We start from the raw sequence: 27,353 nt of genomic DNA, 5'->3' as shown, positions 1-27,353 counted from the left end.
TTTATAATATTCTGTTAAATCAAATACAGAAACCTCTTGTTGGAAAGTTCCTGAGGTAAAGGGAAACTACGATATCGACTATTTTTGCAACCGTGAAAACTTTCAATTTTGAGAAGAATAGTGAAAATACAGCACTGGGCTAGCGTAGCCTCCAAGACTGCGCGCGTCCTCCTTCCCCCTTCATTTTTTCAACGCTAACCGCGGACTCAGATACCCGCTCAGCTGCGGTCGGTAACCACCAGGCCCAACACGCCCCCAGCCAGCTACCAGCCAACGGGAGCGCTCGCAGAGACGCACTCGGCCCCTCCTCCGCCAGGAGGCGTGGCCCGGCGTGGAGGCGGGGCGCCACGCCCCCAGGAAGGGGCGGGACGGCCTCCCAGCCACCCCCTCTCCAGAGGCGGGGGAGGGGTGCGGGTCCGGAGGGACGTCGTCCAGAAAGCCCGCCCTGGTTGGAGGGAATTTAGAAGAAACCGGGGCGGGAAGGAGGCGGAGTCTAGTTTCCCTGGTGACGGGTTGCCCGGCGGTCGCCTGGTAACCAGTCGCGGCGGTCCTGGGTGCGGCGGCTCTGGCGGCGGAGGCCGCGGAGGTCTGTGGGCCGGAGCCCACGCCGGGCGCTTTCCGCCTGCTTTGTGATGGCGGCCGCGGCCGCAGTGGTCACGCCGTCAGGTTTGGAGGATGGAGTGTCTCGGTCCCGCGGCGAAGGGTCAGGGGAGGTGGTCGTGGAGCGGGGGCCCGGCGCGGCCTACCACATGTTCGTGGTGATGGAGGACCTGGTGGAGAAGCTGAAGCTGCTCCACTACGAGGAGGAACTCCTCCGGAAGAACAACCTGAAGCCCCCGTCCAGGTGGGTGCCCCCGTCCTCCAGCGCCTGGGTGCCGGCCGGATCCCGGGGAGCTGCCTCCTCTGGCCTTCTGGGGAACCTTGAACGCGAATTAGCGCTTGCCTCCATCTTCCTAGCCAGGAAAGGGCACTTCACCCCAAACTTGGCGACAGAGGCCACGGAGCTCACAGAGTTTAGCTTTGGTATTTTTTAGAGAGAGTAAAGTTTCAGAATCGCTGAAAGGACCGGAAGACGGCTTGGCTTTCTTAGTCTTTAAAGCACTCACAAACCTCCACAAAACACAAACTTTTTTTCTGATTATAAAAGTTATAAAAGTACCTATTGTAGAGGACTCAGAAAAACACAAGTAAGTGTGTAGAAAATACTGATATTACCCATAATCTCATCCCCAAAGATGAATACTGTTATCATATTAGCTCTATTTCTAGTTTTTGTTTTCCTCTGCGATAATTTGTCCCTACAACTGGTAACTGTGGGTACCTGGGACCTTGCTTGACTTTATATGAAGTTAGTAAACTTGTTGACTAATTGCTGTGGTTTAAAAGACTCCTACCTTTGCAGTAAGAGTACTCTCAGAAACTGAGAAGTGGAAAAGACAAATGAAATGACAACAATGGCAACTGTGTCTATCATACAACCTCAAGTTCTGCCTTGTTCTGATGGGGAAAAGTCCATTGTATCCTGAAGTCAGTGCCATTAGTTGTTGAGGGTAATGCGCAGCTAGCACTTTTTCTCACAATCAGTGTAGCTTAGTGACAGCCAGATAAATAAGTTAATACTTATATTTGTTTATTGTGTAAAATGCAATTTAGATTAAAAATCTGTAATACTTTCTTTTAATGGCTATACCTTGGCTTAAATAATTTCCCTTGACAGTTTTTTTTTTTTTAAGATTTTTTTATTTTTTATTTGACTGAGAGAGAGAGAACAAGCAGGGGGAGCAGCCAGCAGAGGGAGAGGGAGAAGCAGGCTCCCCGCTGAGCAGGGAGACTGATGTGGGGCTGGATCCCAGGACCCCGGGATCATGATCCAAGCCGAAGGCAGACGCTTAACCATCTGAGCCACCCGGGCGCCCCTCCCTTGACAGTTTTGATTTCATTCCTTGCTCTCTTCCAATAACTTGAATTTTAAGATATGTAGGCTCTATGTAAACTGCCCATACTGCTAAGTCAGTCCCTAACAGGAGAAAAGTTAGAGGAAAAAGTAGTGTTGCTTGATCTATGATAGGAGTTTTGGGATTGGGAGTTATTACTTCAATAAGTCATTAAGGATAGTATAAACAACCAACATTTTCTATGATAAAAATGCATTTTTGTCCCCAAGTATATTTTTCAAACTAAAAGAAAATAGCCTTAAGATTCTAGTGGTATAACCACTGTATTATTTCCTCAGGAGTTCAGCAGGATATTTTGAATCATGGATTTGCGTGGCAATATCCTAATTTAATGGTTCCCAGACTGTGGTCATCAGACCAGCAGCAGCATCGCTTGGGAATTTATTAGAAATGCAATGCCACAGGCCCTTTTCCAGGTATACTGCATCAGAAATTCTAGGGGTGGAGCCTAGAAGTCTGTTTAACAAGGCTTTTTGGTGATTCTGATGCATGCTTAAGTTTGAGAACCACTGTCCTACATCTGGAGGATCTGTCGGTATCCAGTCCTCTGTTCTGGAGTTGGTATCAGCCTGGAAGGAAAAGATGAGTTTTCAGTAGTTTTAGTGGGTACTTTGAAAGTGTTGTGAACATATACCTGGAAGGACTTCCTGACCTTTTTCTTCCCAGCTGTTATCTTTCAGAACATTTGTACTACCCTGCAGGAAAAAATTTGGGAAACATGAGAGTGGACTGCTGATTCTTATGAAAAATAGTTATAATAGCCATAAATACAATTATAAACTGCACATAAAATTAATAACTGCACATAAAACAAAGATCTTTGATCAAACTGACTTGAATATTATTAGCAAGTTTTATTCTTAACCTATTTAAGTATAAATCATATATTGATCTTCGTAGGACTGTTTTTAGTAGGCTAGGGATTTAGCAAAAGTCAACAAATGTTTGTTAAACTGTGGATGTGATGATTTGTTTTGAAACATACTTGTACTGGGGCTTTACTCCCAGAAGTTCTGATTTAATTCATAAGGGAAGAGGCAACGTTTGGTCCAGGAGCAATAGTTTGACGAGCTCCGTCAGGTGCTTCAAATATGCAGCCAAGATGAGAACAACTGTTTAACATACTTGATAGGTTAGGAACAGTATGTAAAGATACCAGTGACATTGTAAAAATGCATAGTGAATAATCATTAAAGTCTTCTTTTAAACTCTGAAATTCTCTTAATTCCCAATTACCATTTTCAAGGGGTACTCTCTTATTCATTATTCCTGACATATAAATGATATTGGCAAAAGTTGTACATGATCAGTTTTTTAACATGCCCTGCATTTAGTGGGTGTAAGATCTTTGATCTAATATTTTGTGTATAGTAGCAATTGCTCTAGTCCTGTTGATTAAAAACTTTAATATGAGTGTTTTGGATTACCAGAAACTTCAGAGTGAATTATAAATGTCTTTTGATTTTAAAGCCATTAAAAAAAAAAGTTCTTTAGCAATTTTGGACTTAGTCCCTTTAGTTACTATGGGCTTGTTGCAATATTTTATATTCCATCCTCCCCACTTTGTTTTGAAACAGACACTATTTCGCACTGCCTACCAACCCTGGTGAACAGTTCTACATGTTTTGCACTCTTGCTGCTTGGTTGATTAACAGAGCAGGACGCCCCTTTGAGCAACCTCAAGAATATGATGACCCTAATGCAACTATATCTAACATATTATCTGAGCTTCGATCATTTGTAAGTGTAAACAACTCTCTTCTTTCAGAATATTGTCAAGTTATGAATTTTAATATTGGTTATTCAATGTAGATGCTACCCTTTTAGATGAATTTTCTGTGAATAACTATGTCTGTGCACACACATACATACATAAAATTATATCTGGATTTTTCAGATAAAACCTCAGAATGGTTGATATTATAATATTAATGCTACTTCTAAAAATGTTCAATGTACTCTTTATAGCCCAAAGTAATAATATTTTTTCTTAATCTTGTTATGTCTCAGAGGTAAATTTATGGATACTTAGTTCTTCTAAAAAATGCTAGTAGGAAGCTGAAACACTGTATTTTGAAAGGGAGCTTTGATTTAATATACCATGATAGCAGTTGTACTTTTCATTTCTGACTTTTCCTGTGGGACAAGCAGTAAGAATTTTTGGCACACATGTTATTAACTTTTGACAAGTGATTCACTCTGTCCTTCCTATGGTTGTTTAACGGTAGGATACCTAGCTAGTAGTTTTACTAGCTTTTTCTTTCCACCCTAACAGGATCAATTACTTGTTCTGTCATGAGGTTATTGCCTTTCAATTTGATACCTTTGACAATAAAACGTCTTCATTTTCCTTTAGTTTTTTTATGTATCAATGGATTGAGAAGATGAATTTCTAAGAAGCAATATAATTACAGTTATTTTAAATCCTATTTGAAAAGTAGAGAAGTGATACATTTATTCAGCAGTACTTTGCTTAAAATATTTTGACATTTGGAATATAAATAACAAGTAATACCCTGTTTATCTTTTGTATTTCAGGGCAGAACTGCAGATTTTCCTCCTTCAAAATTAAAGTCAGGTTATGGAGAACATGTATGCTATGTTCTTGACTGTTTAGCAGAAGAAGCATTAAAATATATTGGTTTCACCTGGAAAAGGTAAAAAATTACCCAACCTTGCAATAGGAATTTTATGTGGATAGCTTTTTCCTCTATGGGTTTGGAGCTATTTAATTGAACTGACAAGAAATATTTCCTCTTGACTCTTCTAAACTGAAAATGCCCACAGGTGATTACAAATGTCTGCATAGACAAAATTGGAATATCTGGTATAGTCACAACCAGTTCTGATTTTATCATGCCCCTTCCTAGTTCAAATATATAATATTAAAGGTTTAACTATAACTGAGTCTCTTTATCAATGTAGGAAATTTCTTCAAGGTCTCTTTATTTATACACACAAAAATAGTATATACACGGGGGTAACTGATAGCTGTAGATTTAGGGAAAAAATGGAAATTAATATAATACTTTAAATGGGATATTCTCTTTTGCTTATAGATAATGGGCAAGAATAATAGCCACCTGAAGAAGCCACCTGACACTCTCTTAGGCATTGTTCATTGCTTCTTTCTCTGACCTGAGAGTGATTTGTTTATATTTCTATGATTGTATTTATCCCTTGGTATTAAAACATTTGTTTACAGGTCTGGCTTTCTTGCAAGAAACTATGAACTCTTCATATGTACTTTATGGAAGTTAGCATAGTACTTTGTATATCATAGATGCTCAATAAATGTTGGTCACATGGATAAGAGAATAAAATATTCAGAAACTGTCAATTTATATAAGATATAGTTAGGAAATACATAAATTTGGTTCTTTGAAGATTGGAATTATTGACTGGTTAGAGATTGTGGAAAGCATTATTTAGGTAAAACATGAGCAAGCAGTGCTTTGGGATGAGAAAAAATTTCTTTGGAAAGGTGTATATATTGTTCCCTGTTAATATCTTAATGTTTATTCAATTATATTCTCTTATAAATAATCTATTCCCTTATTAATAAGTACTTTAAAAAAATGTACTTGACTTAGGTCATCATCAACTTGAACCATATGAAATTACTGATATTCACCTATTAACTAAAAAATGGCAATTTCATACGCTTCAACCTAAGTATTACCAGTTAGTGCAATATAAGGAATAACTATATGATCCACATTACTTCTTTATTAGACTCCAAGACAAGTTATGAAATGTGCTACTCCATTTTGGCATTTTTAAATATTATTAAATTTATTGCCCAATGTGTTCTAAATTCACCTGAAGCCATTAGTATCTCAACCAATACTCACTTTTGTACTTCCTTTGTTTCTAGGCATATCTAATTCTTGACCATGCATTGTGATTTGGCTAATTTATAAGGACCGTTGAAATACATAGGGAAGAATAAGGGGGAAAATATTGAAAGTAGGCATCAGGGGCGCCTGGATGGCTCAGTCAGTTGGGCGGCTGCCTTTGGCTCAGGCTATGATCCCAGGGTCCTGAGATTGAGCCCCACTTCGGGCTCCCTGGTCAGCAGAGAGCCTGCTTCTCCCTTTCCCTCTGCCTGCCACTCTGCCTACTTGTGCTCTCTATCTCTCTTAAAATAAATAAATAAATAAATATCTTAAAAAAAAAAAAAGTAGGCATCAGATAATATGTCAGCTACATAATATATAAATTACATAGAAGTTACATATTTATAGGTGATTATTTTATATATTAAATATGTCATTGCAAATCCTAGAAGAACATTGCTTTTGAGATATTATCTAATTCTAATTAATAAAATAGGAAGTTTATTTCTTAAGAAGATTGATTTGGTTCTCAGTACTTTCTTTCCTTAATATTAAATGTTGATTTTCATATTTTGTTAATCTGTCTGAGGTACGGATTTTTAAATAAGTTTCTAGAAATAAACCTAAATACTTTCGGGTATTTTTAATATGGGAAATACATGTCATTAATCTTGTTGGAGAAATGGTCGTTCAATACTTAGTGTTAGGACCACTGATTAGATTTTGGAAGTAAGAAAGCTGGAACCTGGGGCGCCTGGGTGGCTCAGTCGTTAAGTGTCTGCCTTCGGCTCAGGTCATGATCCCAGGGTCCAGGGATCGAGCCCCTCATTGGGCTCCCTGCTCAGTGGGAAGCCTGCTTCTCCCTCTCCCACTCCCCCTGCTTGTGTTCCCTCTCTCGCTGTCTCTGTCAAATAAATAAATAAAATCTTAAAAAAAAAAACTGGAACCCTTTTTATTCTATCAAAATAAATTTCAGATTGGTCAAAGATATAAATATGAAAAATGAAACTATAGGAGTACTAAAAGGTCAAAGAGGGGTGGGGATGTGTCATGTGAAGGAAAAGCCATGTATATATGATGTTAAAGCTGCTAAGATCCACACAAGGAAAGGTTGCCAAGTCTATGTAATAAGAATTGTAACAGTCCTGAATAGCCAAGCTTATAGTGATAAACTAGGAAAAATATTTTTAACACAAGCTAGGCAAAGCATTAATTTTCTTAATATACAAAAGGGCAAAGGCCATAAATAGGCATTTCACTGAAAAAGAAACACCAATAACCAATTAAAACATGAAAAGATATTCACTCACACTCTTAAAGAAATGCAATTAAAATGAGATTTTTCACTTATATGATTGGCAAAGATTAAAGTTTGTTTGCAGTATTTGTGAACATATAGAAATAGAGTCATTGTTGTTGAGGGTGTGAATTAGAGTAACATTTTGGAAATTGGTTTTTGGTAACATACAGAAAAACAATAATATGTACAAAGTTGTTGACCCAGCTATTATATAAATTTATTCTAAATGATATGACAAATGATAGACATAATGATGAATGTACAAGGATGATATCTGTAATATTGTTTAGTAAAAAAACTAGAAACCACCTCAGTGTTCAGCCTCAGTTTCTAATTAAATTAGTTATGGTGCTGTTGTTCAGTGGAATACAGTGCAGGTATGGGGAAAAAAAGAGAAAAATGTATATGTACTTAAATGTGGTAAATTAGTAAGTGAAAAAGTATGTTGGATAACAATATGCATTATATCATCCCAATTGTGTATATTTATTCTTTAAATTTGGAGATAAACATTTTTGCTTCTTTACATAGAAAGTTTCAAAAAGAATACATCAAACATGTAACAGTGATTATGGAAAGGGGATAAAAAAGGACAAGATCTGGTGTAGAGGGGATTCTTAAAATTCACATTATACCTTTCTGTCTTGCTAAAATGTTTTGTTTTTAACTCTCATCACATACTAAGCCTTATTATTTTAGACCAACATACCCAGTGGAAGAGTTAGAAGAAGAAACTGTCCCAGAAGATGATGCAGAATTAACATTAAATAAAGTGGATGAAGAATTTGTGGTATGTGTGCTGCTGAACTTTTTGTTTCTTTTTACCTTTGAATTCCTTTCCCCTCTCTTAATTCCCCTAGACTTCATTTTTAGGAACATATTTCATTTCATTGTTTCTAGAGAAGAAAAGCTTTTAAATAGAGTACCAAGAATCAGTTATTTAGACCTTTGATTAAGTTAATGCTCATGTTTTCTAATGATTAAAGTCTGAATTATAGCAGAGGTTCTTGAACTGTAGACAGGAAATAGCGGACTGCTAGTTCTAAGAGTAAATATTTTATTAGTAACCATTCATGATTTGAAATAGGCCATAAATAATAACTTGAAAAAGAATAGTAGGGTTTAGGATTAATATATTCTACTTCGTAAGAACACTGTTCATTTCTCAGCAACTCTTCTTTGCTTCTAAAATTAGGATAAGTACTACCCTTTAGGAATTTTTAAAAATACTTATAAATACCAACGTTATTTAAATTGTTTGGCAGCATATGGGCCTTTACCATTCTTAACATTCCATTCATATTGTGAAACTAAATGATTAAGTCTCTATAACAGATTAAACTAGTAAAATGGTAGAGAAAAAGAGCACTTTCTCAGAACCAGAGATGGATTGACCGTGGTGTTTTAGGAAGTATACCTATGATCTGAAATTGAAATAGCAGGGGAAAACCCCTTTTTTAAAAGTGTATGTTATTGTCATAAGCCAATTACATTTTCCAAGTGAATTTTTAAATCATTAGATAAGGGGTGCCTGGGTGGCTTAGTCTGTTAAGCATCTGTCTTCGCCTCAGGTCATAATCTCAGGGTCCTGGGATCGAGCCCCACATTGGGCTTCATGCTCAGCCAGGAGCCTGCTTCTCTCTCTCTCCCTCTGCCGCTCTCCCTGCTTATACCTCTCTCTCAAATAAATAAATCTTTAAAAAGTAAATAAATAAATCATTAGATAATAAGTATATTCAATATTTCAGCTTAATTTATTAAACTATTATATGCCACAAAGAATCACTTCATCGTTTTTTAGCAAATGCTGAAACTAACCATTAAATAGACTATATCCTAATAGTAGAATATTATGTAGCCATTAAAATTATTTACAAAGAAATGTTAGTGATATAGGGATGATAATTTCTGCTGTACATAAACCCAAGTATGTAAAATATACAAAAAAGAAAAAATAATATGTTAACATTAGTTATATATGGGTAGAAAGATTATGGATGATTATTTCCTTTTTTTTTTAAGATTTTATTTATTTATTGGAGAGCAAGTGAGAGAGAGAGAGCACAAGCGGGAGAGGGAGCAGCAGACTCCCCACTGAGCAGGAAGCCTGACACGGGGCTCAATCCCAGGATTCCGGGATTATGACCTGAGCTGAAGGCAGATGCTCAACTGACTGAGCCACCCAGGCACCCTAATTATTTCCTTTTCTATGCTTCTTTGTATTGTCAACGTTTTTAACATGTATTTTATCAGCAGTATAAATATTTTAAACCATAAATAGAAAAAAGCTGATTCTGTTATTTACAGAAGGAAAAAGACCATTGTAAAACTAATCAATTTAAAAGATATCTTTTAAAAATATGATTACATTTTAAAAGTGAAGGTAAATATATGTTCATTCATTCTGCATGTGTTTTATTGAGCACCTTTTGGGCAAGACCCTGGTGGAACTGCATGTACAAAAGCTCTGAGTCAGGAAGGAGCTTAGCTTGATCAAGGAGCTGAGAGAAGACCACTGGGGCCAGATTTCCTAAGTAAGGCGGGTGTATGCATGTGTGTGGTTTACGATTCACAGGAAAGATAGACCAGGTCCAAATCATTTTGGCCATTTTAAGGAGTTTCAACTTTATTCCTTGTGTAATAGGTCTTTCCATTCAGGCTCAGGAAATGTTAAGTTCTCACATATTCCCATTCGTTGACCTCATTTATTTTACTCAGGTATTTTCCTCATCTTCTCTTTTTAGTAACTTTATTAGTTAATGGTTTATCGATAGAAACCTGGTCCTAGTACATTAACATTTAGCTTCAGAGACATAACTCAAAACTGGCAGTCAGGGGAAAAAAAGTACAAAAACCTACTAGTCAGAAAGAAGACTCTATAGGGATGGAAACCAATTTTGCACTTTTTTTCTATCTCCAGGTTACTAGTGCAAAGTGGGTGTTCATCCAATATTGGACTCAAAATCAGCTTGTCAGCAAATTGCTATGTAACTTTTAGAAATTATAGCTAATTTTTTTCTGAGAACCCTTTAAAATCCAAAGCAGCATCATTAGGTGTGTAAATTAGAGAAACAAACTAGGAAGCTGCCTCTTTGCATATTTTATCCCAACTGTAAGATAGAGACCTTCTACTGTCATTAGACCAAACGGAAGGTCTTCCTCAAAGGGTTGCCTCTGAGGCTGCTGGTTCCCTTACTTAAAAAGTCTCTTGAATTTTTTCCTTTTCTTTCTTTCTTATTGTCATCATGTTATTCTAAGTAGCCCTCCGTTACCTCTTCATCCCTCTTGCTAAGGAGATGAGTGCCAAAAAGTGTTTGGATTGTGGGATGTTACATTATTTTGTTGCCAGAGTTTGCGTGGTGGCTCAAGCATGGAAAAAATTATTTCTGACAGAGTAAAGTTCTACTATAATCATCTAGAAATTAGAATCCTTCAGATTTAGACTTGTCAAGTCAAGATAGGACACATTGATAACTCTTTTAAAAAAAGATAAAAGAAGTATTGGTCACAAAACAATTTTTTCACCTGCTATGTATAATCATATACTTAGTAATTGGCAGAGAATTAAGAGGGCACATAGTACCTATTAGGCATAGAAATGGTAGGAAATTGTTGAGTGTCTTCTATATTAATGAAATCAGAATCCTCTTATTTTAAAACTTTTTTCTAAGTCTGTTTATATTTGAATTCCTTTTGAATGCTCTCTTAGTAATATTTAGTAACTTAAATCCTTTTTTTTTTACTGCCTACTATTAAAGCTTTTTACCTATTAGCATTTAATCCAGTACTAATTCAACAAGTATTTATTGATTCCCTATGTAAACAGTACTAATTAGGTTATTGTAAAAGCATAATAAACTTGTCTCTTCTCCCATGGGCATTGAGTCATTGGCATTTCAATCATTTACTCTGGTTGTTAAGTAGGTCATCATCAATGCAAACACAGAATAAACTGAGCTGGATCTCAAAGGTGTGCATCTGCATTTATGGTTAAGATTTAAGATGTAAACAGTCACATCAATTTTGTCTATACCTCTGTGCTCCACTGTCCCTCCTCCCTGAATGTAAAAAATTGTAAACATAAAATAAATAAATGTCACTTGAGTGTATTTATACTCTGCATTTATATTGCTTCATATTTTATAAAATCTTTCCAATTCCCCAAAGATTAGCATAGTTCTCATAGCTTACCTTAGTGTCCCCACCCCCAGAGTTTCAGAGTAGATCTGAGATAGAACCTTAGAATCTGCATCCTAACAAGCTCCCGGGTGATGCTGATGCTGATGCTGCAGATCTCAGAACCACATTTTGAGAACCACTGTCTTACATCCTTCTAAGTTCTTGAAGATGAGGATTATCTTTGAAATCTTCCATTGCAGCTTTGTAGAACTGTACATGTGGAAGTGTCCACCAAATAACACACACTTACTGTTTGTTTTTTTTTCTTTGAGGACCAAGTTCCATTCACTGTCTTACCATGTCCTTAAGTCTCTTGTTAAATTTTTTCACCCACTATGTCACTTGTCACCACGAAGACCTTTGAAGAGAAAGGGGGGCTATTTTTTTTTGTTCCACATGCTTTAGAACCTGCTCAGACTCCATTTTTGCTGTATATTGGGAAAGGAACTGCCTCTCAAAGGGTCACTTCTGACCCTACCCCCTCATACCACTTGGCCCAGGGATCAGGACCAACTTGGAATCTACTCGAACTATCCTTTAAGATAGTTAATATCTAAGATACATGGTTAGTATCTTAAATATATATTTCATATCTTTAAATAGATTTAATATTTTAATATCTTTAAATAGGTTTAGGGGCCATGAGCCAAGCAGTACTAATGACTAATCTTATTAATTTATTAAATTTGAGCATATAAAAGATGAGATGTCAAAAATATGCATTAATGGGATTGGTCCCTGGAGCAGGTGAAAATATTCTGTGTCTGTCAACCTCATTTTTGTCCGTTTTAGTCATGTTCTCAAAGTTGTGATTAACTCCTTCCATTATCTCTCTCTTTTAGATATGCCATTCTGCAGTGTTTCTTGTTTTATTCTTATATTTATTTATCCCTAGTTTTACAGCAATGGCCCTTCTCCTGTTTTTTTCTTTTTTCAGTGACTATAAAAAGGCCCTATTTTAAAAGGTACCATCAAAACCTCAAAAAACAGATGAGCTGCTAATAACATTATGCCCTACTTTATGCACACCACTAGGCTTTTAAATACCTTTTCATGCATTAGTCTTTGTGTTGAGCTTAGTATATTATGCATGTAAAAACTTGGAAATACATTCTTTAAATTCTAACTTTTTATAATTATTAACTTTTAAAACTCTTTTTTTCTAAGGAAGAGGAGACAGACAGTGAAGAAAACTTTATTGATCTCAACGTCTTAAAGGCCCAGACATATCGCTTGGTAAGTTGCATGGGATACACACAGGACCAACAAGCAATCAGTACACTTGTTCTGCTGGAAATTGAAACAAGTAGAAACCACTGTTTGCCATTGTTTTGTGTGTCATGTGAAAAGTAGCTCTCAAAAAATTGTTTCCTGTATATAAAATGTTACAATTGTAGCAAATATAAAAATCCAGAGGGACAAGTGGGACAGCCTCATGTCTGCACCATGGAAAATCAACACAGTGCTTCTCACATAAGCTGAAAATAATTTGTCATTTTTTTTATTATAGAAAGACATTATTTGATTTCAAGTTATTTTCCATTGTATTTGGCTAGCATTGAATGGTCTTGATTACAGGAAAATATTTAAGTGGTTATTGTTTGAAATAAAATGGATTATTTTAAGACTGGTGTATGATAGGTAGTTAGACATTGCTTTAAGTCAATGTTTGCTCTGTTTTAATTAGGAAATCTAGTCTATAAACGAGAACCCACTCAATGAGATATTTCAAAAGTACATAAGGGATTTTTGTATTTTCCTGTATGTATATTTCAATAAAGGGATACCTATTGCTTGCTCAAAAAGGTATATATAGAATATAATATTCTCATTTGCCCTTTATTTTTCTTGTCTAAAGTCTACAAACAAGTTTGGATATAGCTTTGGGCGCATATCATGAAGACTTCGGTGGCCATTCTATCCCAGGATGATCTCTTCATTTGTCATTTACTGCCTTAGTAATGTTAGTCAGCATTATTTGTTATTGTTAATGATACATTTCTTGTTTTCTGCCCAACTTGAGGTGCAATAAAACATAACGAGTAACATTGTAGCTAACTTGCCTGAATGTGTGAGTTGACTTTAATACATTTAATACTTACTAGATGTCTGACCTTGGGCAGGTTTCCAAAAATTCTTGTGCCATATCTTCCTCATCTGTAAAATGAGGATAAAAATATTACCTTTTTCATAGGGTTTTTAAAGATTAAAAGAGTTACTACATATAAAGCATTTATAATGATGTCTGGCACGTAGATAGTGTTCAATAAGTGTTGGCAAAAACCAAAACCACATCTTCCCACATTCGCCTTCTCAAATCTGATTTGTATAAACTCCTTGATTATAGGAGATAACTATCATTTTTTATAGTCTCCATAGTGTAACACAGAAGATGCCCAATAAATAAATGTATTTTTATTGCTCAATTGAAGTTTGAGAATATAATATAATATGATACAGTATATCATTTTAAATCCAAACAGATAAACTCCAGTTGTAACAGTACATTTGCAGATCACTCTGTAGTTTTCAAAGTACAGTTGACCCTTGAACAACATGGGTTTGAACTGCACAGGTGCACTTACACATGGATTTTTTTCCGATAAATACAATACTGGAAATGTATTTTCCTTATGATTTTTTTCAGTAACATTTTCTTTTGTCTTTATTGTAAGAATACAATATATAATACATATAGCATACAAAATATGTATTAATTAATCAGAAAGCCTTCCAGTCAATGGTAGGCTATTAGAAGTTAAGTTTTTGAAGGGCGCCTGGGTGGATCAGTCAGTTGAGAGCATCCGACTCTTGATTTTGGCTCAGGTCATAATCTCGGGGTCATGAGAGCGAGCCCTATGTTGGGCTCTGTGCTCAGTGGGGAGTCTTCTTGAGATTCTCTCTCTCCTTCCTCTGCCCACCCCCAACTCACACATGCACACACTCTCTCAAAAAAAATTTTTTTTAATTTAAAAAATAAAGAAGTTAAATTTTGGGGGAGTCAAAAGTTATATCCAGATTTTCGGTTATTGGAGGTCCACACCCCTAACTCCCACATTGCTCAAGGGTCAATTGTACTTTAAAACACATCCTTTACTGACCTTGTAAAGTATTTGGGTAGATGTTGTTATCTCCCTTTTACAGATACAAAAACTGAAATTTATAACCTTGGGACAATATACTCTTAAAAAACTTAATAAAACTACAGTAGCTGAATTTGAACTAAGTTTGCTTTAAACTTCAGCAGGGTAGGTATGGTTTGATTCCTATGTTAAGCAAGGATACTGTGGTGCTCAGTGTTCCTGTATGTGTTGAAAATGACAGCAAAGTTCTAAAGTATAAGGGAAGAAAACAAAAGAGATGAATATATAGTTATTCTCAGAACAAAACTGTCATTTGTGTTATTTATTCTTCCATTGATAGTATAAATAGAGACCTCTAAAGGCCACCTGAGATTCCCTCTGGACAATGTAGTTTGAGAATTGGGAAGGACTTAAAGTAATTTAATTTGAGTAGTAGAGACCACTACTCTTAAGTTCCTGTAGGTTCTGATTTCAATTTTTCACCTTAATTGAACTATGTAAGTTTTCCTCTACCTGTGCCTTTATAAATTTTCTAGGTATTAGATCCTTTGGACAAAGATTATATAACATAAACCCCTTTGAGCTAAGACTATATATGGTTGCATTTTCACAAGAGGAAGAAGTCTGAACACCAGGTGTTTGTAGATGGTCAGCCATGAAGTACTAATGAGGGTGAAAACCCTTTCATATTTTAAAAAATCTGGCAGGCTTCTGATGCCCACTAAAGCCATCTGCCTGAGACAGCTGTATCTGACTCTAGCTCATGATGGCTTAGACTGCTCTTTCCCCAAGACAGAACTGCTATATAGGTTAGTAACATAGATTGAAGATTTTATGTTTCATGCAGCAGGTGGACTCACAATGCAGAGGAAATATTGTTTTAGCAAAGTTGCACGCAGTGAGTTTTTCACTAGAACAAAAATGTTATGTACTATCTAGGAAATTGATATACAAAATGTAGATGTGACTGTGCCACCCCAGCCGTTTATGGATTACAGCAGTCCCTCTCTAGCTGCGGTTTTGAAACAACAGATGCTTCTCCAGTCATTCTCTACTCTCTCACCTTGCTTTATTTTTCTTTACAGACCCTGGCAATGAATTAATTTCTGTCTATTGTTTATCTCAATTTCTATCGGTTGTCTATCTCAGTCACTAGAATGCACTCTCCTCTAGAGTGGGAACTTTCTTCAGTACTTTTTCACCTGTGCCTGGTGTGTAGAAAGTGCTCAGTATGGAATAATATTGAATGAATACATGCTTAAATGAATGCTATTTTATATAGGCAAGGTATAGTTTAATCTTCATAGAGAAAAGAATTGTTCAACAATAATTATGACCTCTTCTATGTACCAAGTAGGATGATGCCGGGAGGAATCTAATATATTCCTTTCTTTCATTAAATAAATTGATGTCTAGATCCTAAAAAAGTGTGCTTGCTCTTAAGTATCATAATAATGCAAGAAGATGAGCATACACAGAATTTTCTTGAGATTTGTGGTAAATGGAGCGAGAGAGAATGTACATGGAAAAGACATGCTGCAGATTACGTTCTCTGGAATTGGACAGTGAGACCAGAGTTTGGGGTGCAGGATGTTCATTTAGAAAGGAAGGGGGAAGAAATTGGGCTGAGGGAGAAGTGTAGCTGTGATTCAGGCCTGACAAAGCTTTGGGCAACCTGCTGAAGCAAGTGTTGCCTGCTTGGCTCAGTCACTGGAGGCAGGCTGCCCTGGAGGGGACATACTGCCAGGTGGCCTCTGCAGGTAAGACAGCCTGAGGTAGCCGGCAGCAGGAAGCTGTCTGCTGGCCACATGGCCTGCAGCGAGGTAGCACATCTTTCCTTGGAAGGAGACCTGGTGGTCGATCTTCCTGACTACCACAACATATTTGAATCCTGTAACTGCTAATTTGAAGAATTTGTAAAGAGCTACCAGGTGCCCACTGACTAAACTTTGAAGTGTCTGCCTACTCGGATCATGACATAGCAATAGTGTTTCCTGAACATTGACAATGACATTCTAAGAATATGGTTTTTCCAGTCAATGTTGAATGCTTACAGGGATGAAATTGGTTTATATTGGAAGCAGTTGTTTTTCAGAATATTTATTTACTCTGAGGTTTAAAAAGTACATTTTAATGCCCTTTTATCTCTTACTGCAATTACAGTTTTGCCAAATATAATATTTTCAAAGAAAACAACTTTTGCAATTAGTAAGGGATTACTTTATCTTCCAAAATTTTATTTGTAGGTTAGCTATTTGAATTTTGATAGAGCTTTTCTTAGAAGAGAAAAAAGTGGATAAATATTAGTCTTCAAGGCTAGCCCACAAACTTCCACATTCTCTCTGTCCCTCTGATTCCTGAATATTCTTGAAATCCAAAATTTAGCCAAAGGCTCCTTGAGAGTGGTCATGGGGGAAGACACTGGTGCTGTATTAAAGCTCTCACAGTTGGGCAGAGCCCCTGATGGGTAGGGGTACAGTAGAATGTCAGAGATGTGAGGGGTGGGAGCAGGGAAGGAAGGCGCTGGTGGTGAGGTGTTTGGCCGTTGTTCAGGCCATTTCTGGTTCTATCTCGAGTATGTTAACTGGAAACTGCCTGCATGGTTGTGGCAGCTACGCTGTAACTACAAGTGGTCTTTGTAGCTCCCCTCCATTCTGAAGCTCAGAGTCATAGCAGTGTTGTGGCAGCGTAACGCAGATGTGTCCTTCTCCCCCCCACAGTGAAGAAAAGATGGGAGGGAAGCTGTGCGCTCTGAGTTCTATTTTTAAATGTCCATCACTTCGTTTCAAAACATTTTTTTCAAACATGCCATAGATACCATTCTTCCTTGAGATGCTAAATTTGAGGTTTTAGAAACCAAATTCTGAGTTAGACAGCATAAAACCAACTATCTCAAAAGGTTTAAACACAATTGGTTTTTAATTACTTAGCAAAAAATTCATTGTACCAAAAATGAGAGAATTTTTAGCTTAAAAAGCAAAAGCTGTAAGGAAGCAAAAATCTGGGCTTAGAAAAAAAATGTCATCTCAGTTTTAGAGTGTCATTGTGGCAATTCTGCAAGATTATAATCAAAAAAGGGAAGAAGATGGATTACTTTGGCTGATATCTTAAATACTTTAAATTTTCATCATTTTACATTTGATTTACATTTCACTTCTTGACAAAACGTCATTTCTGAGTAATATAGGGGGGAGAAAGTACTGTTCTGATCTGCAATATAGCTTGCCCCCTCGGTTATCACTGGTTCTGATTCCTGCTTGAGGAAAATGGTTTTCCTCTCCTTTCCTAAAACATTTGTTTGTCCTCCTGTGTTGTGACTGAGAAGTCTGCGGTTGGTATTTCACAGGAGAAACAATTAAAGCACCACATGTCTGAGCCTGATGGAACACATGATTGAGTAAATGCTTTTATTTCTCTGGTAACTAACCTGTACCACCCCATCAGTTTTACATCTGGAGGTGAATAGAAAATGTAGGTTAGAGAAGAAAAGATGTACTCTGCATTGCTCAGAAGAAGCTCAAATGGCAGTTCTTGCTGGGTGTAAAAGAGAGTTTTGCTTGATCTTTAGTGTAGCTTTTGAATCCACGCTTGGAATAGGAAAGATCCTTATTTCCGTCCTGGTTTTATTGTGAGCCTAAAAAGAAGTAGGAAGCAAGGACTTCTCAAGGTCCTTTCCAGATCTGAGTCCATACCTTCGACGTCGACACCATGGTGGAAAATAATCCTTGAATCATATTGGGACTGCACATCACTAGACACTTAGCCTTAGTAAATTAACCTGTGACTCTGCTTATTCTGTACAATGGTGACACAATTCTTCACAGGGTTGTTTTGATATTAATATAACCTAACTTGTGGACAGCACATAGCTTGATGCATTTCTTATTTTGTATAATTTTTCACCTTTCCTAGAGTTTGGAACTAAGGGATTGGGATTAGAATGTTACCAACATTCTTATGTGCTGTAGGAGAGTAGAAAAAGCCCCAATCTCTCTCTCTCTCTCTCTCTATATATATATACACACACACACACACACACACACACACACACACATATGCCATGAGTATTTTTGAGTAAGAAGCTTACATAGGATATAAGTTATCAAGAAGCTTGCATTTTTATATAAATTAGGAAGTCTTGGTGATATCATATCTTTATTTTCATAATATGTCACATGGATTCTTACTGAAGGCCCATTAGACTAAATCTGCTATCACATAAGGTCTCCCCTACAGAAATGACTAAGGGGAATTTGATGAAAAGTAATATGATCTTTTTCAGGATTCATTTGAGAGCTGTCATATAAATGGATAGATTATATTTCCTGAATCCATGCCAATAGCAGATATTTATTATGTAATTCCATATATTAGATGGGTACCCAGAATGTGTGCTTTTCTCAGTCTTATAGAAACCTATATTCTTTAAATCCACCCAACCCTACCCATCCACCTCTAGCAGTGTTAGTGCTTTGAATATTTGTCTAATGATTCATTTTAATCCAGGACATCTAGTTGGTCACAAAGACCTGCAGATGCTGCTTTTGAAATATCTCTCATATGTATCCCTTCAGCTATCTTTCAAGGTCATGTCCGCTTCATCTCCTGTCTGGATTATGTAACAATAATGGCCTGAGTGGTCTTTGATCCTCCTCTTTCAATTCCACCCTCACCTTTTGCACAATATTTTTCACTACTCTTTTATCTTACTTACCAAATGACTTTTAAAAGGTCATTCTGAGTTCAGTAACTTTTGATGGCTTTTCACTGTTTACAGGTCAGTTTATGTAGATTATAAAACAATAATATTTTGGTCTGAATTTCCAGACTCTTAACAATTTGACAAGTTGTCCATATAGCCAACCTTATTTTCTTCTGCTGGAATAACTTTATTCTAGATAAATGGATCCTCTCATAGGTTTTCAAACACCTTATGAGCGTATCTGTTCTCATCTTTGCCTCCTATCTAAAATGTCTTCTCATCTCTCTACCTGACTTTTAAGCCTTCAAAGTTCAACTCAAATTCTGGCTTTTTAGTGACACCTTCCCAATTACCCCAGCCCCATTCAATTCTATGACCCACAAATCTATAACCCATAAATCTTCATAAAACGTAATTAGAATGTTTTTTCATAGGGATTTTTAACATTTTATTAACTGTCCCTGGTATTGAATAGTACCTCGCATATAGTAGGTGCTAAAGAAAGATTTCTTGGATAAATAAAGTCATTTTACCTTGCTTGTAACTCTTCTTGACTTCCCTTCTAGCTTAGAGGACAAAATTTGTATTCCTCAGCTTAGCTTCTGAGGTCTTTCAAAAAGTATTTAACTCTTTTTTTGCTCCCCAGTATTTGCCTTTCTAAGCCCCTAGTCGCTCTTGATAAGATCTTCACAAGCCATGTGCATTTCTATTTCAGTATCTTGGCTTATGGTGCTTTCCTGACTATAAACACTTGGCTTGTCTCTTTTCTGCCTATTTGCATTCCATACATCCTTATAAGGTTAAACTTAGATCTCATCATCTCCATTAAAACACACTTTTCTCTCTCATTCAAATTCCTAAAGCATTTACACCCATACCAGCTAGTTTCTGGAAGTTAATCAAACTTATTATTTTTACCTGCTTTTATTGAAAATACTTTATTCTTTTTTAAAGTGAAATATATTCCTTGTCTTTTTTTAAACAAAGGCACAAAAATGTATAAAGAAAAATTTGAAAATATCCCCAAATCTCAGCACTATACTATAAACACTATATCACTTTGTGCATAATTGCCCTGAGGTTATGTAAGATACCAATGTTTGGTGAATGTGGATGAGGGCATATGGGAATTCTTTGTACTATTTGTGTAATTTTTTCATAAGTCTGAAAAAAAATTATACACAGAAATAGATTGATGAAGTAGTGCAGAGTTCATAAAATCATCCAAAGATATAGTGGTATTAATAATGTAGGAAGCAGTGCAAATAAGTGGGGAAAACTGGACTGTTCAATTAAAGGGTGATGGAATAACAGGCTGTCCATCTGGCAAAAAAAGATAGGCTATTCCCTCATATTGTACACCCAAATAAACCCCACATGGATCAACAAATTAGAAAATGATGAGGTACAAAAACAAAAACATGAGTGACAAGCGTTATACGCACGGGTTGAAATTGGCATGGTAAAGCCTGGCAAGAAAACTAAAAACCGCAAAAGAAAAGCACTGATAAATCTGAATGCATAAAAATTAAAGCCTATATACAAAAGGATGGAATGGGGAACACCATGAAGTTAAAAAGACAAGTGATAAACTGGGGGAACATAGTTGTAACCTATATAACAAGGATTGATAGGCATTTGGTAAGGGATCTAAGAGCTTGTGTTCTAGAGTAACATTGCCTGGGCCCTAAACTCTACTAATGATGAGACATAGGGAAAATTAGCTAACTGCTCTATACCTCACTTTTCTCATTTGCAAAATGGGAATAAGTCTCCCTTGTTTCATGGTGCTATTATGGGCATTTAACATAGGTGAAAGCATCTAGTACCATGCTTGGCATATAATAATAGTATTAGTAACTGCTAAAATACATTGGGGCTTACTATGTGCCAGGTGCTGTGCAAGCCTTTTAAAATACATCATATAATTTAATCCTCACCACAACCCTTCCAATGAGGTGGGGGTACCATTATCCCCATTTTACAGACAGGAACCCTGAGATTTAGAGAGGTTATGTAACTTGACCAATGGCTAATAAGTGATAGAGGTAGGATTTGAACAGAGATGGGATTCCAGACCCACCCTCTGGACATTTTACACCACACCATGGCAGTTCTCAAGACAATTTAGTTGCCTTTTCCTTGAGTCTTGGGACTATGTAATCTTGACAGTTAATTGGATTTTCATGTCCCTCACAGTAGGTATATGAATTGAGCTCTTCAAATGTATTTGGGCATGGTATATCCATAGGTTGCCATCTCAGAGAAAAGATGCCTTATAGATACTCATTCCATAAAGAATTAAACTCACTTTTGTATACTCTATAACACCAACTATAGTGTCTATGGTAGTTTTTCCATACATACTTCTTGGGGTGCTTTCTTTTGGTTTTTATCTTGAGAAAATTAAAAATCAGGGATGATTTTACCTTAGCACTCTGTACATTAAAATAGCTGAAATAGTAGCAAAGACAGGTGTTTGAGATACTAAACAGGAATAATTACTAGAAGTTGAGTTCTCATTCAAAAATAATTTCAGATTTCTTATTAGAAAATTAAATTGATTTTGTGTTTAGGGAGCTTTTTAACTTTTTTTATTTGTGAGCATAATTTATTCAAATCTTAGTCCACATTATAACAGAATAAAATTTCTTTTGATAGTCTTAAAATTGAATTGAAAACTTTTATGAACTTCATATATTTAAAGATAGAGGTTACCATCTATCTATTTCTTTTGATGGATTATAGCCAGGGTTTAATTTAGTTATTCAGAACAAATCTGAAAATACTTTTTGTATGGTATTAAACATTTTTGTTCATAGTAATATAGTGTTAAATCATTTAAAACCTAATTTGAAAAGAAAATAGTGAATCAGACTCATGATTTATGCTTCTTTAATCATGAAGAAGAATTGACTTGTAGGGACATGAAAGGTTTTAACTCTGTGCCTTCAGTGTGATTTATTAAAATCACTGGATTTCAAGGGAACACTTTTCTTGATTGAAATACCTTATTTATCCCTCTAGCTTTTTATTGATCAGTGATAAAGAAAGAGGGACATTAGATACCCTTAGGAGAAACCCTGTTTAATACATAGTAATGCCAGGGGCACCTCGGTGGCTCAGTTGGTCTGACTCTTGATTTTGGCTCAGGTCCTGATCTCAGGGTCCTGGGATTGAACCCCAAGTTGGGCTCCTCGCTCAGCGCAGAGTCTGCTTGAAATTTTCTCCCTACCTCTCCCTCTGCCTTCCCTCCCCCCAACGCTTGCTCGCTCTCCCAAATAAATCTTTAAAAAATAATAGTAATGCCATATATAGTTAGTACTTAGCTTGTTGGCCACCTATCCTATTTCCTATATGGGTCTAAGTGTCAAATTAGGAAGATTCCAAAAAGGCCTCTGAACAACCAAAATAAGTATAACCACTTCCATTTAAAAAATGTCTATGAAGGGGCATCTGGGTGGCTCAGTCCGTTGAGCATCAACCTCTTGGTTTAGGGAGAGGTCTTGATCTCAGGGTGGTGAGATGGAGCCCCAGTGTAGGGCTCCACACTCAGTGTGGAGTCTGTTTGTCCCTCTTCCTCCTCCTCTGCCCCTCCCCCCACTCACATGTGTGCATGCACTCTCTCAAATAAACAAAATCTTAAAAAAAAAAAAATCTGTGAAGAGTCCCAACGTCATCATCACCACCACCACTCTCACCAGCTCTCACATATTTCCCCTGTATTCTCACTTTGCCTAAATTCTAACAAACTTGGATACTAGGTTTCTAAGCCCATAGAAGTTTAGGAGGAGGAAGAGGTGCTACAGGCAATCAAGCAGACAACCAGAGGTGACCACTGGCATTTGATACCAAGAAAGGCTACAGGAAAACTTTAAAAGCAGACATAAGAACGCAAAATTATAGCTATCTGGGAACATTTAATGCAGGATCAGTCATACCCAGGTTTCTCAGTCCTGAGAGCATCATTGTATTACAGAATTAGTATAATAAGAGACATCATAAAAAGATTAAATTATGGTTAGTAAATGTCAGCATTTACCAGTTTCCAGTATCCAGTCTGATAGTGGTATCTCATTCTTATAAGAGATAGGGATTTGGGCTTGGTAATTGAAGATTCAAGAGCCTCTACTTGCTCTTGCTTCATTAATTCAGTGTTAGGATCTGCTGGTCCTCCCTTTTTCTCCCATTTTCACCAGAAAGTCTGTGAATCCAGTTTCTGCCCAGGCCCTCACGATCTATGTTTTCTTGGCCAGGCTCCTATCTGAATATAAGATCTCTCTGTAACTTCTGATGCAGGGTCCCATTCCTGAGGAAACATCTTCTCATGGATGCCTGAGCCTTGAGCTTCACTCTTGGGTCTGCCCATGCAGCCATATATGTTCCCTTTACCAGACAAGGTATTTCTCCCGCAGTAAGGAAGTACTGTAGGGTATCCATGATTAGTCAAATTTTAGAAACTCTACTTCACCCTACTTCTAGCTTTCTTCTTCATTCCCAGTGGGATGTCTTAACCAGAGCTAAATGCCCAACCTGATTTGGACCCTTGGGATCAAAAGATCCTATAGCACTAGATTTTTCTTATTATAGCAGAACTGAAATGAATAGGTAACTGTTGCTGCTGGTATCAGGAAGTCATAGTCAACATTGCTTTGTCCAGTAATGTTTAGTCCCCTTTCCATTATGGAGTTTTCCAATAATGAGTATGTACTACATACTAGAAATAGTTTCACTCCAAAGAGATTTTTTTTTTTTAATTCTTTGCTTAAGATAGTATTTCATCAGGTATACCAAAAATGTGACCAGTGCTGCTACTGTATCACTTGTGATGGTTTTCTGTATTAATACTTGTTAATGGTAATTGTCTTTTTATTTGATTGACTTATTTCGCTTAGCATAATACCCTTTAGTTCCATCCACATCATTGCAAGTGGCAAGATTTCATTTTTTGATGGCTGAGTAATACCCCATTATATATATATATATATATATATATATATATATATATACACCACATCTTCTTTATCCATTCAGTTATATGATTTCACTCATTTGTGGAATTTAAGAAACAAAACAGAGGATCATAGGGAAGGGAGGGAAAAATAAGACAAGATGAAATCAGAGAGGGAGATAAACCATAAGAGACTCTTAATCATAGGAAACAAACTGCAGGTTGCTGGAGGGGAGGTGAGGAAGGGGTAACTGGGTGATGGACATTAAGGAGGGCATGTGATGTAATGAGCACTGGGTGTTATATAAGACTGATGAATCACTGAACTCTACCTCTGAAACTAATAATACACTATATGTTAATTAATTGAATTTAAATTTTAAAAAATATACTTGTTAATGGGCCAGTCTCCCTTTGTTAATATCAGATCCATTACTTCCCCTGCTGGTAGTCATGGCCTACCTGGAGTGCCCAGTGTTAATTAAGAGGTGAAGATATTTTGAAGGTATATCAAATTTTGTACTGCGTTTAACCTAGTGTGACAGAACAGCTTCGCAGCACTCTGTAGGCTACCCAACAGCTCAGAGGCTGCAAAGGGCTTTATTTACCCTCCCTTGTTGATATATGAGGCCTTCCCTTTTTCTACCTCTGTAACCATAAGACTGGCCACATCCAATTTTATATATATATACACACATATGTACATTTATATACACACACACATCCAATTTTATGTGTTTATTATATATATATAAACAGATATACAGAATATAGTATTTCTTCAGATGCTTAACCATCCCATTAGTATTATCTGGAAAAGGGGAGATTACTTCCTTGAATGGACTTTGGTGGTATGCCCCACTATTTGAGCATAGGTTTATGTTATAGGATGGTTTAGACTATCTTCAGTTTTTCCTTTGCCAGTCTTAGAGTCAGTTTTCATAATTTTTTTTCCTTTGGTCCATTTATTACCTCCATAAACTAGCCTGAGACTCTCCCTAATAGGCTATATACTCTTTGCAGGCAGGGATTAAATGCTGTTATCTTCCCACACCAAACACAGTGCCTGGATTCTTACCTTGCATGTTGTAGAAGCTTTACAGATGGCTTACTGGTAAATTAATTAATTATAAATGAGACTTCTGGATAGCTTGTGTCTTATTGAGCTTCTAATTGTTTCTTCAGCAGCATTAGCTAGAAAACTCAATTTCCCAGGAGCTATGCTTTATCTTAGTTAATGCTGTTTCAGAGAAGGACTGGGATTTTGTCCTGCTGATATAAAATTTTGATTAAATGGAAACAGCAGTTTATTTCTCTTTTACTAATATCTCCACATAAAATACCATTTGTTAAATGGAGGTACAATTGGAAAGGAAAGGTTTTCTCAAGTTATTATAACCAAGACATGATACAGTTTTAAAGTGATTTCTACTTCATATGTAGGGCTCACTCAGTTAATGTATCCACTTATTAGGCGTTAGGAAATTTTGACTGAGGAACGAAGTTAGGAAATAGAAGTGCAAACATGGAAACAGAAAGAGACTGTATAGTTTGAATAAGTTAATGCTGCTCTACCAAGCCTAATGTTCTCTTTTTGCCCTTCCTCATTTAGTAACGAGGCCATTTCCCCCCAATATATTAACTGTGGCCTAGGAGTGAGTGAAGACATTTGAGCTGCTATGTTAAATCACTTCAGGACATTGGGAGTAGGAATTTGCAAATCATTGCTTAAGGGAACCAAATAAGAACTTAAGAAGAGTTCTTACTTATTAAAGGGCCAATATAAATGAAACTGGGATGTCTTAATTCAGTGTGTGATCTCCATGTACCTTAGTAACTCTTAGATTCTGAGTCTGATTCAGATAGGGCCACTACTAACCCATTTGCCTTTGGGAAAATTAGAAAAATGTGCCCTTCCTTGAGGAAAATCTTTGAGTATGTTATGTACAACTTGAACAATCCTATGAGTTGAGGCCTGAAGAAAGTGGGACTATGGATGAGTACCCTCTCCAGCCTTGTTTGGTGATTCTGGACTCCCCCCTCCTGTAGGGAAGGGAAAAAGAAGGAATGGGAATGAGGGGATGGAGTTGAGGAGAATTGGCTTCGGTATTTAATCAGCAGTACCCAACTTCAGTTCACCCAAATGGTGGTTCCATAAGCAAAACTTATTTGTAAATCAGGGACCAGAACATCTACATTCTATTAAGAATCATACAGAATTGCTGCTGAGAGGACATGCCCCTTTGTCTCAGTGGCAGAACAGAAAACGTTCCCCATGGCTTTAGGTTTCAACTGGGAGACTGTCTTGCTTCTCCTGCTGTCACATTTGTCTCATAAAACTTCACAGGTGTCTACTTTGTGAATACTGCCCGCCCCCCCTCCTATGGTGCTCTTGTGCTACCCTGATTCACTTTATATAGATGCATGTAGCATTCTGTTAGTACTCAAAATAATACAATGTTTCTATATTAAAGTGAGCACCTTAATGTTTGAAGCAGAATCTTGAGCATTTTTCACTTAGAGTTTCCACATTTTACTTATATTAATGCTTATTTTTTTATACTTCTGGTTTTTTAAGTAGAACGTACCTGAATAAATTCAGACCGTATATTGTAAAATGGGAAAGCATGTATTAGTTATCCATCCTCTAATTGTGTGGTAGAACTATATAGCCCCCTGAATTTCTCCTATCCAAGTACTAACCAGGCCCGACCCTGCTTAGCTTCCGAGATCAGATGAGATCGGGCGCGTACAGGGTGGTATGGCCATAGACAGCCCCCTGAATTTCTGAACAAAAAGCAACATATGCTCCTTTTAGGGCTCTGAGTCTGTTCAGGACTTGCTAATATGAGCTAGGAGGTAGGAGAGAGAGGCTTTCTAATGCCAGCAGTGTTCTAGAGACTCAGTCGGGAGTTTAAAGCCCTTAAAGACCTCAATCTCCCACCAAAATACAAATCCCGATATAAGGTTATTCTTATACTTAGCGTTAGACTGGATTGTAAAGACTAGTCTAATAAGCTTTTGTATAGAAATGTCTTTTAGTGACATAAATTCACACTGAGAATGAAATTTCACCATGAGCTTTTTATATAATCTTTTATTTTTAAGTTTTGTATTATGGGAAATTTCAAACATAAACAGAAGTGGAGAGAACAAGATAATGAGCTCTTAGGTAACATTACCCAGCTTCAGCAGTTAATAGTTTGTCAACCGTGTTTCCTCTAGAGGCCCCCTCTTTTTCCTTTGCCTTGTAGCATCTTAAATTTCAGACATCACGTCCATTTACCTGTAAATATTTCAGTATTTGTCTCTAATTTATAAGGCCTTGTTTTTAAACATAACCA

The 27,353-nt window shown here is 36.8% G+C and overlaps 1 protein-coding gene, 1 long non-coding RNA gene and 1 pseudogene across 3 annotated transcripts in view; 1 reads left to right on the top strand and 2 right to left on the bottom strand.

Annotated features, from left to right (window-relative positions):
• Positions 1-390: 390 nt before the first annotated feature.
• Positions 391-27,353, top strand: part of IFT57 (intraflagellar transport 57) — a 55,819-nt gene continuing 28,856 nt past the window's right edge. Inside the window, exons 1-5 of one of the 2 annotated variants that reach the window (XM_036068324.2) lie at positions 391-844; positions 3,533-3,695; positions 4,494-4,612; positions 7,794-7,884; positions 12,441-12,509. In XM_036068324.2, coding sequence (XP_035924217.1) covers positions 633-844; positions 3,533-3,695; positions 4,494-4,612; positions 7,794-7,884; positions 12,441-12,509 — 654 coding nt within the window. In that variant the 5' untranslated portion in view covers positions 391-632. The remainder of the gene's footprint in view (positions 845-3,532; positions 3,696-4,493; positions 4,613-7,793; positions 7,885-12,440; positions 12,510-27,353) is intronic. The other variant, XM_036068323.2, reaches the window with a different exon arrangement.
• Positions 10,602-27,353, bottom strand: part of LOC118520321 (uncharacterized) — a 121,268-nt gene continuing 104,516 nt past the window's right edge. Inside the window, exons 4-5 of the long non-coding RNA XR_004909604.2 lie at positions 13,376-13,430; positions 10,602-11,631 (exon numbers count right to left, since the gene is read on the bottom strand). This is a non-coding gene — a long non-coding RNA (uncharacterized LOC118520321). The remainder of the gene's footprint in view (positions 11,632-13,375; positions 13,431-27,353) is intronic.
• Positions 26,673-26,782, bottom strand: LOC118520329 (5S ribosomal RNA; annotated as a pseudogene).

This window comes from Halichoerus grypus, chromosome 1 (assembly GCF_964656455.1).
Source record: "Halichoerus grypus chromosome 1, mHalGry1.hap1.1, whole genome shotgun sequence".
In the NCBI taxonomy this organism is placed as follows: domain Eukaryota; kingdom Metazoa; phylum Chordata; class Mammalia; order Carnivora; family Phocidae; genus Halichoerus; species Halichoerus grypus.
This window is presented reverse-complemented; position numbering and strand designations above follow the sequence as displayed.